At 49.7% G+C, this 15,703-nt stretch overlaps 2 protein-coding genes across 6 annotated transcripts in view; both read right to left on the reverse strand.

The window, feature by feature from the left end:
* The window catches only part of AMFR (autocrine motility factor receptor, E3 ubiquitin protein ligase), a 37,222-nt gene extending 33,233 nt beyond the window's left edge, over window positions 1–3,989 (reverse strand). For 2 of the 5 annotated variants that reach the window (XM_014957378.1, XM_014957376.1), the window contains exons 1-2: window positions 2,460–2,669; window positions 501–593 (exon numbers count right to left, since the gene is read on the reverse strand). In XM_014957378.1, the coding sequence (XP_014812864.1) occupies window positions 501–593; window positions 2,460–2,669 (303 nt within the window). Of the gene's footprint in view, window positions 1–500; window positions 594–2,459; window positions 2,769–2,977; window positions 3,005–3,704 lie in introns of those variants that run through there. The other 3 variants (XM_014957379.1, XM_014957375.1, XM_014957374.1) reach the window with 3 other exon arrangements.
* A 1,841-nt stretch (window positions 3,990–5,830) lies between these two features.
* Window positions 5,831–15,603, reverse strand: NUDT21 (nudix hydrolase 21). Its single transcript, XM_014957380.1, has 7 exons — window positions 15,415–15,603; window positions 12,313–12,513; window positions 10,896–10,959; window positions 9,514–9,603; window positions 8,788–8,863; window positions 8,293–8,407; window positions 5,831–6,125 (listed from the first exon to the last, which is right to left on the reverse strand). Exons 1-7 carry the CDS (start codon window positions 15,528–15,530, stop codon window positions 6,104–6,106), a joined length of 684 nt encoding a protein of 227 aa, XP_014812866.1. The 5' UTR covers window positions 15,531–15,603; the 3' UTR covers window positions 5,831–6,103.
* Window positions 15,604–15,703: the final 100 nt, after the last annotated feature.

Consider the following 15,703-nt stretch of genomic DNA (forward strand, 5'->3'; position numbering starts at 1 on the left):
TCCAGCGCGCAAGGCACAAAACAAGGTGCAAGGGGGAACTCAGCCTGCCAGTGCTTATAACTAACTACCAAATGCAATGGAGAAGCGCTGCCAAACGCAGACTGAATAGGGAAGAACACTTCATAAATATTCTTGAGTGAGGCACCCTTGTAAGAAATCTACACTTGTAAGAAACCTGAAAGAGTTCATTAAGGAAGGGGGTTTTTCCAGTTGACCGTGGGCTTATAAAATAGAATAGCAACAGTGAAAAAGTTCCCTTCAGCAATAAGCTGGAAGCTTGTGGCTCTAGATAACCTAGCTAACCATGAAGGCAGATTGTTTTCTGTGTGGTTTTACTGGACATTTTCAAGAGCTGGAAGTCCAAATGGTAAGATTCATGTTATTCTTAAATTTACTTTTCTTGCGCGCTTTCAGCAATCCCATAGGAAAACCCACACCAGTCGTACAGCAAGAAATGACGAAGCAGCACAGATATCCAAGGTGACAAAGGGATGCCTTACCTGCCTCTCGCTGACACGAAGGGGACCAAACACCATGCATTGGATTAGCTTAGCAACCAACATCAGAAAACAGCAGGCAGTGTTCACCAGTACCTGCAAAGAAATAAAGCAGTCAGCAACAAATACTTTTGCCCTATTTAGAAAAAGAGAGAGAGAGGAGGGGAAAGAAGGAGCCTAACAAAACCTACCATTGTTCACAGAATAGTTTTATTGCCCTTTTTTTTTTCCTTCGTGAAATTTAAGCCTGGCCTCTTCCAAGACATGTACAGTAGCTGATAAGTCACTTCACTTTTTTTCTAGAAACACTAACACAGTCAGTTGGATACACCAGTATATCCAACACACAAACCTTTCATCACAGATTGTTTTATACAGATTAGCAAATCTTAGCACTGAGAAAAACTGAGGACAAAACTTACAGATCACCAAGGTGCTCATTTTGTTTAACGTACAGCAAATAACTCACAGCTTGGATCTGCTGCCACAGAAACAAGATTCAGACATTGTCTCAAAACACACTGAAAAGCACAGACCCCTTCTGCAACAACACAGCTTAAATCCGTCTTGGGAAACTGCTTTAAAGCAAAGCAGCAAGAAGTGGAACACACGGGCCTGGGAAACCTGCTTCTGACATTGACAAGACACTTGTAATTAACTTTTGACCTATGCAAAACACTAATAAAGTGGGGGGGGGGGGAATGATGAAGAGGCCTCACCCAGTCATTTCTAAAGGATGTACAATCAACTTTTCCAGTGCTCTTAATTTAAGGTCCTGAGACTGAGCTTCAACAGGCTGATTGTGCTGGGTATATTCAAAAATCAGCACCCAAGTCAAAAGCAAGCATGTTGTGGAGCAGACGCCCAACCAATACCACCTTGGACTGACAGACATGGGAAAGCTCAACCAGGTTTCTGATGCCCCCTTGCTCAGCCTTTATTTCAGCTAGAGAAATTACTGAGCCAAGATGCAGATAACACTGCCAGGTTTGGGATTCAAGAGCTACAGTTTATTGGGTCCTTTTTTCTTAAATGATGAGAACACTTGCTCTTACCTGCATTACTTATTTTAAAAATAAAAGAAGGCAAAGTTTGGGCTGGGAATACCTGATGGTGAGCAGGACAGGCAGTGCCTGGAGAAGGGTAAATGCAGAATCCAACAGGCACCGCAGCAAAACACCCCCAGAGCTTTGCCCAAATCCACCCACGGCTCAGGGACAAGCCCAAGCCCTAAAAGTTGAGGCTTTCATAGAATTGTCCAGGTTGGAAGGGACCTTTCAGATCATCAAGTCCAACCATCAACCCAACACTGACAAAAACCACCAATAACCCATGTCTCTCAGCACCACATCTGCCCGGCTTTTAAACACCCCGAGGGGTGGTAACTCCACCGCGTCCCTGGACAGCCTGTTCCAATGCTTGATGAAGCTTTTGGTGAAGAAATCTTCCCTAATACCCATCCTAAACCTCCCCCAGCGCAACTTGAGGCCGTGTCCTCTTGTCCTGTTGCCTGTTCCTTGGGAGAAGAAGCCGGACCCCCCCTGGCTGCACCCTCCTTTCAGGGAGTTGGAGAGAGCGAGAAGGTCTCCCCTCAGCCTCCTTTTCTCCAGGCTGAACACCCCCAGCTCCCTCAGCCTCTCCTCACAAGACTTGTGCTCCAGACCCTCACCAGCTCCATTGCCCTTCTCTGGACCCGCTCCAGAGAAGCGAGTTCCCTGAAACTCCATCACCCCGGCGGGCCCTGAAGGGAAGCGGTCCGGGGCCCGGCCGAGCCCCTTCTCCCCTCCCTTCTCTCCGGGACACCCCCCGCCGCTTTATTTTCACACACCAACAACCAAACACACCCCTCACAAGCCGTCCCCCCCCAAACCCGCGCTGAGGTGCCGGCAGAGGCCGCGCCGCCCGCCCCCGGTCGCAGGCCTCAGCCGGGCCCGCAAGGCCCCGCCGCCGCCCGGGGCTCACCCAGACGCAGAGGCTGTCGGAGAGCAGGTAGTAAGCGACGTCCAGGGCCCGCGGCCCGGTCGGTTCGCTGCCCGCCGCCCCGCCGTCCTGAGGGGCCTGGCCGAGGGCTCGGTAAGCGCTGAGGCCGGTGGCCAGCAGGGCCAGGGCGCTGAGGGCCGTGTAGGTGCGGAGGCTGGGCCAAGGGAAGCGCTCCAGGAAGAGCAGCGGCATGGCGGACACCTCGCCGCCGCCCGGCCGCCGCCCGGGCCCCGGCTCGCTGAGGCCTAACGCCCGCCCCGCCGCCGCCCGCCGCCCCTCCCCGGGGCCGGGCCAGGGAACGGGCCCAAACCACCACCCCGCCCGGCACTATCCGCTCCCGGAGCGCTGAGTCACGGCCCGGGCGGCGCTGCCAGCCGGGACCGGGCGGGACGGGGAAGGCGCCGCTTCCCCGCCCGGTCATCGCCCTGACAGAGAGCTACGGGAAAGCGGAGGTTTCTCCTCCCGTAGCCCCGCAACGGGGAAAGGGGACGACAGAGAACGGACGGCGCGTTCCAGGGCTGCGGGTTCTTGGTTCTCCCTCAACAACAGGACATGGAGCTGTTGGATGGGGCCAGAGGAGGCCCTGGAGATGCTGGGAGGGGGGGCTGAGAGAGTTGGGGGGGTTCAGCCTGGAGAAGAGAAGGCTCCAGAGAGACCTTGGAGCCCCTTCCAGTCCCTGAAGGGGCACCAGGAAAGCTGGGGAAGGACTCTTGATCAGGGGAGGAAAGCGATAGGACAAGGGGGAACAGGAGGAGGGGGAAGGGTTTGGCCCTGAAAGAGGGGAGATGGAGCTGAGCTGTGGGGAAGAACTTGTTTGGTGGGAGGGTGGTGAGAGCCTGGCCCAGGTTGCCCAGAGAAGCTGTGGCTGCCCCATCCCTGGAGGGGTTCAAGGGCAGGTTGGAGGGGGCTTGGAGCAACCTGGTGTGGTGGGAGGTGTCCCTGCCCAGGGCAGGGGGTGGCACTGGGTGGGCTTTAAGCTCCCTTCCAACCCAAACCATTCGATGTTCCATAGGACCACAGTGAACAGCCCTACCCTTCACTTTTCCAGTATTCTTTCAGTGTTGATCCCACACCGCACAGCTTCAATTGGAGTGAGATCCATAGGACCAAAGTGAACAGCCCTACCCTTCATTTTTCCAGTATTCTTTCCGTGTTCATCCCACACCGCACAGCTTCAATTGGAGTGAAGCACCAAGCTGTGGCAGCTGCTCTGCACCTAGCTCTCACCCAGACGCAGAGGCTGTCGGAGAGCAGGTAGTAAGCGACGTCCAGGGCCCGCGGCCCGGTCGGTTCGCTGCCCGCCGCCCCGCCGTCCTGAGGGGCCTGGCCGAGGGCTCGGTAAGCGCTGAGGCCGGTGGCCAGCAGGGCCAGGGCGCTGAGGGCCGTGTAGGTGCGGAGGCTGGGCCAAGGGAAGCGCTCCAGGAAGAGCAGCGGCATGGCGGACACCTCGCCGCCGCCCGGCCGCCGCCCGGGCCCCGGCTCGCTGAGGCCTAACGCCCGCCCCGCCGCCGCCCGCCGCCCCTCCCCGGGGCCGGGCCAGGGAACGGGCCCAAACCACCACCCCGCCCGGCACTATCCGCTCCCGGAGCGCTGAGTCACGGCCCGGGCGGCGCTGCCAGCCCGGACCGGGCGGGGCGGGGCAGGCGCCGCTGGACGGGGAAGGCGCCGCTTCCCCGCCCGGTCATCGCCCTGACAGAGAGCTACGGGAAAGCGGAGGTTTCTCCTCCCGTAGCCCCGCAACGGGGAAAGGGGACGACAGAGAACGGACGGCGCGTTCCAGGGCTGCGGGTTCTTGGTTCTCCCTCAACAACAGGACATGGAGCTGTTGGATGGGGCCAGAGGAGGCCCCGGAGATGCTGGGAGGGGTGGAGCCCCTCTGCTGGGAGGGGGGGTTGAGAGAGTTGGGGGGGTTCAGCCTGGAGAAGAGAAGGCTCCGGGGAGACCTTGGAGCCCCTTCCAGTCCCTAAAGAAGGGGGGCTCCAGGAAAGCTGGGGAGGGACTCTGGATCAGGGAGGGGAGCCCGAGGAGGAGGGGGAAGGGTTGGACCCTGGAAGAGGGGAGATGGAGCTGAGATGTGGGGAAGAACTTGTTTGGTGGGAGGGTGGTGAGAGCCTGGCCCAGGTTGGCCAGAGAAGCTGTGGCTGCCCCATCCCTGGAGGGGTTCAAGGGCAGGTTGGAGGGGGCTTGGAGCAACCTGGTGTGGTGGGAGGGGTCCCTGCCCAGGGCAGGGGGTGGCACTGGGTGGACTTCAAGGTCCCTGCCAACCCAAACCATTCGATGATCCATAGGACCAAAGTGAACAGCCCTACCCTTCATTTTTCCAGTATTCTTTCCGTGTTCATCCCACACCGCACAGCTTCAATTGGAGTGAAGCACCAAGCTGTGGCAGCTGCTCTGCACCTAGCTTACCCGTATGGCTGGCGACAGAACCAAGTACTTTGGCAAATCTCAGTTCTCTTGGCAGCAGGCACTGTCCAACAATGCCTTCATAAAAGAGGACATGCACAAGCACCAATGCATCTTCTGATCAGAAGTAGAATTTGGAACCAAGTCTTTTAAAGAGTTGAGCAAAACTACAGAAGGCTAAAGCATTGGGAAAAGACACATCCAACTGGAACTGATGTTTAGCCAAGCACGTAAAAAGAAAAACTCTAAAAGTGTTGATATTTACTACCTGCTAGAGACTGAAATGATGAAGTGAGGAAGAAGTATGAGTATCTCTAGCAGGATGACACAGCACGCTCATATGCTACAACAGCTCAGCGTAGCGTGGAACCACCTGCATATGGTATTAGCAAAAATATTTCAACATTACCCAAATTCTGTCCTGTAGCTATAGAAAAATATACAAAATGTATCGCTCTTTCCGATTTTAACTGGATATCAGGCCAGTACAACAGATTTTGTTGGGGTATTATTTCCTTAAGGGGGCACAGAGGGAAAAGATACACCTTATTATCCCCTCCGAGCCTTGTACGGACAGTAATGCTTCCACATCAGTTCTGGTAAAGCTTTGAGCAAAGGCTACACTTGCCTTTAAGTACTCATACTCCCTCGAAACAGCAACTCTGCTCTATAAGTTTAAAAAAAAAATAAATTCAAAATTATATTGTACCCACTTAACGCTATTTAATCTCTCTCTCAGACTAACCCCCTGCTCAGGGATGCAGATCAGAGCATCCGAATGGGTTAGGTCCTCCTCCACTTTCCAGGATCTTCTGTATTCCTCAAGGAAAGTAATAAAGTTTAAAATATATACCTAGTACAAGTAGGAGACTTGTAGGTACGTAGACTAAAGCAAAAAAAAAAAAAAAAAATACCAAAACCCAAACCAAACACACCCAAGACGAACAGAATCTGAACCATTTTGTTTAATGTTGTACAAAAAAAATTCGGTGAGTATTACAATGAAAAGTGATTAAAACATCGATATCACATTGCCACCCCACTACCTAAACAGTTGAGATTCACTTCTCTATTCATACAATAGAAAGTTTAGTGGCCTTCAAGAAAAGAACAACATAAAAAAAAAAATCCTTGCATCACACATATTCTTTTCTCTACATTTTTAAAGCTGTGCTCACAGAGACGGCTTCTTCTATCAGGCTCTTCAGGCATGAGGGAACTCAGTTGTAAATAAAGTTGAACCTAAAATGAAAAGGATTTTACCCAGTGAGGAATGTTCATTCTTTTTATTTAAGTGACATTTTGGAATAAATAAGGAAACGTTTTGTTTGTGTTCTTTATAAGGCTCCATCTGGTATCTTTGGCTGTACAACAGCTGGGGTTTTTGCTGGGACTCGGGAGAAAGTATCTGCTGTCTTTAGAGCGGGGAAAGAGGGGAAGCCCCCGGAACTACAACTGCCCAAAATGGGACAAAATAGAGAAAAAAAACAGCACGATACAAGCCAAGATGGGCAATACTGGTGGTGACACTCTGCTAACAGACTTTATTCATCCAAGTAGGTGGATGACAGCGCTACTTCCCTGAGTAAAAGACTGACAGCCCCTGGGATGCCCCAACATTTGCTGAAGGAACAGAAACCAGTCAGACCAGACCGTGCTGGAGATCCGAGGCAGGAGCCCTTTTCAGGTAAGAAAACCAAACAGCATGTTCGCTGGGAAAAGGACAGAAAAAAAATGACAGCTGTCCCTGCAGACACTTGTGTTATAAAGGTGCGACATGTTATAAACTCTACTACATGGAGTCTAACAACCCACCATACTTTATAAAGTTCAACAAGGAAAAGTGTAGGATCCTGCATCTGGGGAAGAAGAATGTTAGGCATCAATACAGGTTAGGCATGGACCTGCTGGAAACAAGCTCTGAAGAAAAGGATCCGGGGGTCCTGGTGGACAACAAAATGACAATGGGCAAACAGTGTGCTCTTGTGGCCAAGAGGCCAACGGAATCCTGGGCTGCAGAGACTTTTTTCATCCAAGTAGGTGGATGACAGCGCTACTTCCCCGAGTAAAAGACTGACAGCCCCTGGGATGCCCCAACATTTGCTGAAGGAACAGAAGAAACCAGTCAGACCAGAGCGCGCTGGAGACCCAAGGCAGGAGCCCTTTTCAGGTAAGAAAACCAAACAGCGTGTTCACTGGGAAAAGGACAGAAAAAAAATGACAGCTGTCCCTGCAGACACTTGTGTTATAAAGGTGCGACATGTTATAAACTCTACTACATGGAGTCTAACAACCCACCATACTTTATAAAGTTCAACAAGGAAAAGTGTAGGATCCTGCATCTGGGGAAGAAGAATGTTAGGCATCAATACAGGTTAGGCATGGACCTGCTGGAAACAAGCTCTGAAGAAAAGGATCCGGGGGTCCTGGTGGACAACAAAATGACAATGGGCAAACAGTGTGCTCTTGTGGCCAAGAGGCCAACGGAATCCTGGGCTGCAGAGGGAAGAGTGGGTCCAGTAGGTCAAGGGAGGTCATTCTCCCCCTCTGCTCTGCACTGGGGAGGCCACAACTGGAATCCTGCCTCCAGTGCTGGGCTCCCCAGTTCAAGAGAGACAGGGAACTGCTGGAAAGAGTCCAGTGTAGGGCTACAAAGATGATTCAAGGATTGGAGCATCTCCCTGATGAGGAGAGGCTGAAAGAGCTGGGACTCTTTAGTCTGGAGAAGAGAAGGAGGGAGAAGAGGGGAGACCTTATTAATGCCTACAAGTATCTCAAGGGCGGGCTGAGGGAGGAGGGAACCAGACTCTTTTCAGTAGTTGCCAGTGAGAGGACGAGGGGCAATGGGCACAAGTTGGAACATAAAGGGTTACACTTGAATATGAGGAAGAACTTTTTCCACAGTGAGGGTGGCAGAGCCCTGGAAGAGGCTGCCCAGGGAGGGTGTGGAGTCCCCTTCCTTGGAGATTTTCAAGACCCACCTGGATGCTCCCGAGTAACATGCTCTGACAAGCTCTGGGCAATCCTGCTTTAGCAGGGGAGTTGGACTAGATGATCTCTATGGTCCCTTCCAACTCTAAAAATTCAGTGAAATTCAGTGAAATCAGCCCGAAGCTGTGATAACACACACCTCATTCAGTGCTTCAAACACGTGTCTCTGCTTTTGCTCTCACTGTCCCTAACAACACCTAGAAGCAGCTGTTCCACAGCCCGTGCACAGCTTTGCCCTCACTGTGTTTCACATTTTCCTTTGCTACCGCTGCTAGTGCTAGCAAGTTGCCATCAGTGCCTCTAAACTGTCCATCACCTCTTGTCTGCGGTAGATTATAAGCTCTTTGGGATAGCTGAATCCTTTTCACAGCTGGTAGTGCCTAGCCAAGAACTAGAATACAAGCAAGTCCTAATATACCTGCTCAAAAGTTGAGGAAGGCTGGAAATAATGGGTCCATATCCTGGCGCATTGTCGTAGAGCTCAAACAACGGTGCAGCGACCAGCTTGTAATTTTTTGGGACTGCAAACAAAGCTAAAAACCAAATGCAAGTTGATTACCATGAAAATCCACCGCACATTCAGCCAAGATATCACCATCCCGTGTCCCATCCCGCCCCCCTCAAAACAAGGTCACTATATATAGCACTAGTGTAGGTTTATTCCTTTTCTAATTAAATATGAAGTCCATATGCTGTACATATACTGATGGAGGAGCAGGAATGAGAATTTACTAGCAACTCATGTTAAGGATCACCTGTCTTCAAAACTGATACCAGCATTTATTCTTGTAGTGATCAACCTGAAACAGCTGCAAGCAGATGGACGCGACCGTACTGCCGTATTTCCTTGCATGAAATGCAAGCGTTTAGAGATTGTTATAAATCCAACCCTTTGCTGCAAACAAACACTTACCCTTTTCTTGAAGCTGGACCAAGAAAAGCTTTTTGTGCTCTTTCGGTTTTGTAATATGAGCTGGGATATAGGGATACTGGAAGAAAAAAAAAACATAAAAATTGGTTGTACGGAGCTTTGAAAATATTGTGCAGTCTTAAGTGCCACTTTATAAATTATCAAGCACTGCGCAAGCTTTCAGTGTGTCATACATTGTTCTTTTGCGTCATCAGCTAATGAAAACCACTTTTATAAGAAAGTACTCAGAAAGGACTGTCACAACTATTGACAGGATCTAAGTACTCAATAGCAAACAACCCAGCAAGACAGAAATGCACAACAGCAAACTGAGCAAGTATTTTCAGTATTAAAGCATTTAGAAATAGGGTAGAGAGCGTATTTTATTCACAGTTCTGTATGCAGCAGTGCAGGAGTTTCCATTGTGGCTAAAACAAGGATTTAAATGGTGTGTCCGGCTCGAGGCAGGACTGGAAGCTGTTACATCAGCAGTTTCTCATCCATCAGGACAGGCGTGAGGAGGGAGAGGGGAGTTTCCACAAGAAAAAGTTTGTGGTTTCTCCTCAGCCATAGAAAGGAGATGAAATAAGTGGAAAAAAAAAAACCCAACAGAAAAACTAACTGCTCATGCAGCAGGTATCCAACAGACCCCAACTGGTAGGTTGAAGGCTTTCTGGAAAAGAAATCAGTACTCGACTGAGGAAGATGAAAGTCAACTTGAGTACTCACCTGTGGAGGTTCAAAGTTCGGTCTCCACCAGTTGCCAATGCAGTCATCGATCACCCAGTCTTGCTGAACACCATCCTGACGACCCAGTATCTACCAAAAATCCAGTTACAGTCAAAACTCTAAATACCCCAAGTCATTATTTTTTTTTTTTTTTAGAAAACATGCAGTGAAAGCATGAAGGCTTGCTGTAATAAGGGTCTGGTGTAGTTCAGAGCTAGTCTAGGACAGGTTTTAATAGATTTTTAAGAGTATTTTTGTATAAAGTGACATTTTCTAGTAAAAGCCTCACCCGACAGGATAAGGACAGTTCAGAGAGCGTTTCAAATTCCACGCTGCATTCAGTCAGACGGTGGGAAGAATGAAAGGCATTGTGATGCCACCTGACAGAATTCATTTAGGCTACACGGAGAGCATGGGAGGTTAATTGCTGCGTTGGGAAGACTATCTCCAAGACAAATCCTCATCCATTGTCCTCCTCAACGTAAATTTTATTGCCCATCTGCACACTCACTTGCCCGAAGCCAGCCAAAAAGCAAAGCTGCAAATGAGCTTGAGCAGCAGGAGGAGCTCAGCCACTAGACTGCTCTGTCACACTCACGATGCAGATAACAAATAAAGCAGTTAAGTTTTTATTAAGAATATCACAAAAGCATCAAAATAAGAGAAGCGATAAGGAGACTACTGCAGTGCTTTGGCTTATTCTGTGAACTCTAAAATAATCCAACATCCCCGTATAGCAACGAAAGAAAACAGACCTCTGTCATTAAGCGTTTGAGCCCTTCTACCTCATCTTCTCAAAGCATGAAGGCTTGCTGTAATAAGGGTCTGGTGTAGTTCAGAGCTAGTCTAGGACAGGTTTTAATAGATTTTTAAGAGTATTTTTGTATAAAGTGACATTTTCTAGTAAAAGCCTCACCCGACAGGATAAGGACAGTTCAGAGAGCGTTTCAAATTCCACGCTGCATTCAGTCAGACGGTGGGAAGAATGAAAGGCATTGTGATGCCACCTGACAGAATTCATTTAGGCTACACGGAGAGCATGGGAGGTTAATTGCTGCGTTGGGAAGACTATCTCCAAGACAAATCCTCATCCATTGTCCTCCTCAACGTAAATTTTATTGCCCATCTGCACACTCACTTGCCCGAAGCCAGCCAAAAAGCAAAGCTGCAAATGAGCTTGAGCAGCAGGAGGAGCTCAGCCACTAGACTGCTCTGTCACACTCACGATGCAGATAACAAATAAAGCAGTTAAGTTTTTATTAAGAATATCACAAAAGCATCAAAATAAGAGAAGCGATAAGGAGACTACTGCAGTGCTTTGGCTTATTCTGTGAACTCTAAAATAATCCAACATCCCCGTATAGCAACGAAAGAAAACAGACCTCTGTCATTAAGCGTTTGAGCCCTTCTACCTCATCTTCTCCGGGATTGAGTTCACCACCAGGTCTGTTAAAATAATCAATGAGGAAAGGCAGAGTTATGTTACGGTGCATTTACAGATTTCCACAGGTAAGTTTGGATGTGCCTCCAGGCAGGGAGTTACAAATCCACTCAAAGCCCTTAAATCAGAAGATCCAAATCCAACTGTCGAATGTGAAGACAGCAGGAAAGCTTTCACCAAACCCACGTCTCAAATGATTACTCTATGTCCCTTAACAAAAACCACCCGTTATATAAAACACTTTAACTTCAGCAGGACAAGGTATAACAATATACATGATAATAACTGGGACACTCAAAAGGTAAAGTTTTAACAATAATGTAAAAGCATAACAAGTTGAAGAAAAGGTTGCAAATACTGACAAGTATTTGTTCTGATCTCAAAACCAGCACTCGCTGAAGCACACGGGAAGCAGAAAAACAAAACTCATGTGGGAAACCATCCTCTATTCGATGCAAGGTTAATGAAAAAAACTGAAAACATATTTTCATCATTACAAATTTTTTAAAAACTTGTCGAGTCCAGCCTGTTTTGCCCACTCACATCCCCTAAGTCAAGATGTCAAAAAAGAACCCAGATAAAACATTAGATTTCACACACACACAATTCACAACAAACAATAACAAGGAGAATAACAACAACAACACAACAACAAACAAGGAGAATAACTTGAGACAAGTCAGCCCCATTCAGTTTTTTAAAAAAAAGTAAACAAGCACCACCACCATGACTATAATCATATAGAATCACAGAATGGTTCGGGTTGGAAGGAACCTTAAAGAGCATTTTGTTCCAAGCCCCTGTCCTGGGCAGGGACACGTCCCATCAGACCAGGTTGCTCCAAGCCCCGTCCAACCTGGCCTCTAACACCCACTAAAATTTCACTCTGGCACTGATAACCATCAGATGAACTGCAGCAATTTTCTCAAACTCAGAAGCCTACCTTTCCTGCTCTACCCAGCTCAACCAGCAGTTTGAAAACACGTATCATTCTGCATTTTCTAGGGTTTATTCCTTGAGCTTCTCTTTACCATTTTTTTTATGGCCACAGCATAAGCACATTTAAGCAGAACAGCTTTCGCAGTGTAAAAACAACACATTTAACTACTGATAATAAGTGTTAAACAGGATTTTACCAGTGATGCACTGCAACTAAGATTTCCAGCTGGTTCAAAACTGTCACCCCGCTCACGAGCGGAGTCAGGCAAATAGATCTGAGATGAAATGTATTCATTCCCACAGGAAGTCTTTGCAAAAAATAAATCTCATTCAAACATCCACCAGCCAACAGCACTTTAACCCGCGTGTGTGACCATAATGTTAAACTACAGGTTACATTGAAGAAATAAGACACTTACAGCTTGAAAAAAGTTGTCCCCAGCTGCAGTAAGAGCACGTGGGGCAGCCTGTGCTCGTGGACAATCAGAACCCCTTCCACCGTCCGCCTCATGCCGATCTTGTCAAACTCCTCCCTCATGCGCTGGAACCGAGCTGCCACCGAGCTGTCCTTCTCGTACAGGGGCTCCTTGGTACCAAACGTGTAATTTGTCAGAGGATACCTGTCAGGGGGAAGAAAATACCTTACTGCATAGCACGACATCTAAATGTAAATCACTGCGACACAGCATCCACCCTGAGGCAGAACCTTCTGTGCCCGATGGAACGGTATCTCATTCACAGCACTGGGCCAGAAGTTCTGGTTTGTGATTTACAGGACCCCTGTCGCACCAAGATCTGCACACACCAGTGCAGAAAGCCCTGCCGATCGACACGCCAGCGTGGTGCCTGCTCAGAAGGAAAGAAGCCCAGAAGAACCAGCAGCAGCTGTTATTCAACAGCCACCCTTCTTTGATCTCCGCAGCGCAGAGAAAAGGCAGCCGAGGCTCTGGGAGGAGCTGGGAAAGGGACAGGAGAGAAAAGCTCTGCTGGGAAGGAAGGAAGCTGCACAGGACAGTGCTTTTTCTGCCAAAGTAAATGAAAAGCCTGGAGAACTAAACTGTCAGAAGTGGTTTTGTTTTGAAGTGGGAAATCAGACATCTGGATCGCAGAAGAGGAGAAGTGCTGAGTGTCTGAGGGCAGGGCTGGAGCCTGGGGTAAGATGAGGAGTTTGAGCAGATCCCTGCAGGGCTGGGTGCTGGGCCTTTGCCTCCTCTAGCGACAGCACAGGGGAAACTCCAGAGATTGCCCGAGGGAAGAGGGACTGGGAAGAGTCAGAAAAGAAAGGAAAGCTCCGGCAAGAAATTGGTCAGTCCCAGAGAGCACGGAGGGCAACAGGGAAGTATTATTGTAAAACAGAATCCAAGTACCACAGAGATCTGACAGCACAAGGCCTGGAGGGAAGACAGAATCGTCAAAAAGGGAGAGGAAAATGGGTTCTGGGCAGAGCAGTAACAAGTTCTCACCACGGTTTTATTGACTTGTGGCGTACAGCAACTGAATTAACTGATCAAAAGACTGATTTAGTGGGCAATTCCTTCCTTAAGATGCATCTCATCATGTATTGTAATCCCTCTCCAATGCTTAACCATGTCAAATTTAAGTAGCATACACTCTTCTCCCACTCAACCCCCTTCCCCTCCAAATCTTCCACAGGTTTTACAGTGGCAAAATCACAACCCAGCTGCAGTTGTTGGAGCCCTTTCTCTTGTACACAAGGAAGCCAAAACAACCAGTTTCCTAACTGCAGGTTAATTTATTAGCCAGCTCCCCTCCTTTCACTTATGGCTTAAAACCATCTACATTTCTTTTTCCATTAATTTCCATTTCTAGATACACAAATAGATTTATTAATAATCTAGTCTGCTAACCCATACTATACTAGTGGCTGTACATTAGCCTATACATCAAAACCCTTTAGCCTACACTTTAAAAAGACAAAATGATGCTGATAACACAGTTTCCTGCCAAGGCTTTTTTTCAGAAACAATACAAAAATATTCCAGTTTCTGAAGCTCATAGTTGAACTTCCACAAGACTCCTTCTAACTGTGAATAAACTCAGCTATACCAAAAAAATACAAGAGTCTGTGATTAATAGCTAAAATTAAATACTGATTTTTGTACTTAACTTTTTTTTATAGTTAACAAGTTTCTGCAGCTTGACAGATGCACTTATAAAAAAATGCATCCATCTGAGTTTACTGCAAGAAGCTCAGTACATGGCTTCTTACACCAATAAAGTAAATCTTCCTCACAAATAGTTTGTATCTCAGGCAGAAGTTAAGTTTTCTCCGGTAGCAACCACTCTGAATTTAAATTACAACACCTGCACCAGACAGCCAGCAGACACCAGGCACACGCAGCCACATCCTACTGACTACAGGGGGTAAGCCCATAACCCATCCAGGCCAAAAGCCTGTTTCTCTCTCTGCCAGCAAAGAGCATACCAGATGAGAAGCACGTGTGATGTTCACCACACCTAAATACTCCCTGACTTTGTTATTGGGGGTTCACACTTTATAGAATGGTTTGGGTTGGAAGGGACCTCAAAGCCCACCCAGTGCCACCCCCTGCCCTGGGCAGGGACACCTCCCACCACACCAGGTGGCTCCAAGCCCCCTCCAACCTGCCCTTGAACCCCTCCAGGGATGGGGCAGCCACAGCTTCTCTGGCCAACCTGGGCCAGGCTCTCACCACCCTCCCACCAAACAAGTTCTTCCCCACAGCTCAGCTCCATCTCCCCTCTTTCAGGCTCAAACCCTTCCCCCTCCTCCTAAGGCTCCCCTCCCTGATCCAGAGTCCCTCCCCAGCTTTCCTGGAGCCTCTTGAGGGACTGGAAGGGGCTGGAAGGTCTCCCCGGAGCCTTCTCTTCTCCAGGCTGAACGTCCCCAACTCTCTCAGCCCCCCCTCCCAGCAGAGGGGCTCCAGCCCTCCCAGCATCTCCATGGCCCTCCTTGATACCAATATATCCACCCTCAGATGGCACCACCTGGGGATCAAGGGCCGTGGTGCAGACCAGGGGACTGTCTCTTTCCTCCAGGGATGGGGCAGCCACAGCTTCTCTGGCCAACCTGGGCCAGGCTCTCACCACCCTCCCACCAAACAAGTTCTTCCCCACAGCTCAGCTCCATCTCCCCTCTTCCAGTGTCAAACCCTTCCCCCTTTTGCTGTGGCTCCCCTCCCTGATCCAGAGTCCCTCCCCAGCTTTCCTGGAGCCCCTTTATGGATTGGAACGCGCCGTTCTGGCGATGGCTAGCAACCTTTCGGTACCCACAACACCCTATAGCGTGGCGCCCCACAAGCTTAACAGCCCGCCCTTGCAGGGGCCAACAGACCCCTGGCCGGCAACCGGGCCCTCCCGCCACTCCCCCTTCAGTCCCCGGGCCGGGACGGCCCCCGCAGCGCCGGTGCTGAGGGAAAACCCCCCTACAGGCGGACCCAAGGGCAGCCCCGGGGGTGCGAAGGGAGCGGGGAAGGGCTCGTTAACGGGACGGGCCCGGGCGGGCCTGAGGCGGCGCTCACAGGTTGATGGTCCTCTCCAGCGTGAGCGGCTTCGTCTGCTGGATGTATTTGTTGCCGAACTGGTTCACCCCGCGGGGCCAGCCGGTCTGCGAGCGGTTGGGCGGCACCACGGACATGGCGGCGGGAAAGCGGTCAGCGCTCAGCGGCGGGAACGGCGTCCGCCATTAACCTCCCCGCCAGGCCCCACACCCGCCGGAAACCGCCCTGCCGCGCTTCCGCCGCCACCACCATAGAGAGGGGACCGCTCTGCCCTGTCCCGCCCTCTCATTGGCACTCTGCCGCCTCGCCC

The sequence above is a fragment of the Calidris pugnax genome, unplaced genomic scaffold, assembly GCF_001431845.1.
Source record: "Calidris pugnax isolate Ruff unplaced genomic scaffold, ASM143184v1 scaffold292, whole genome shotgun sequence".
Lineage (NCBI taxonomy): Eukaryota > Metazoa > Chordata > Aves > Charadriiformes > Scolopacidae > Calidris > Calidris pugnax.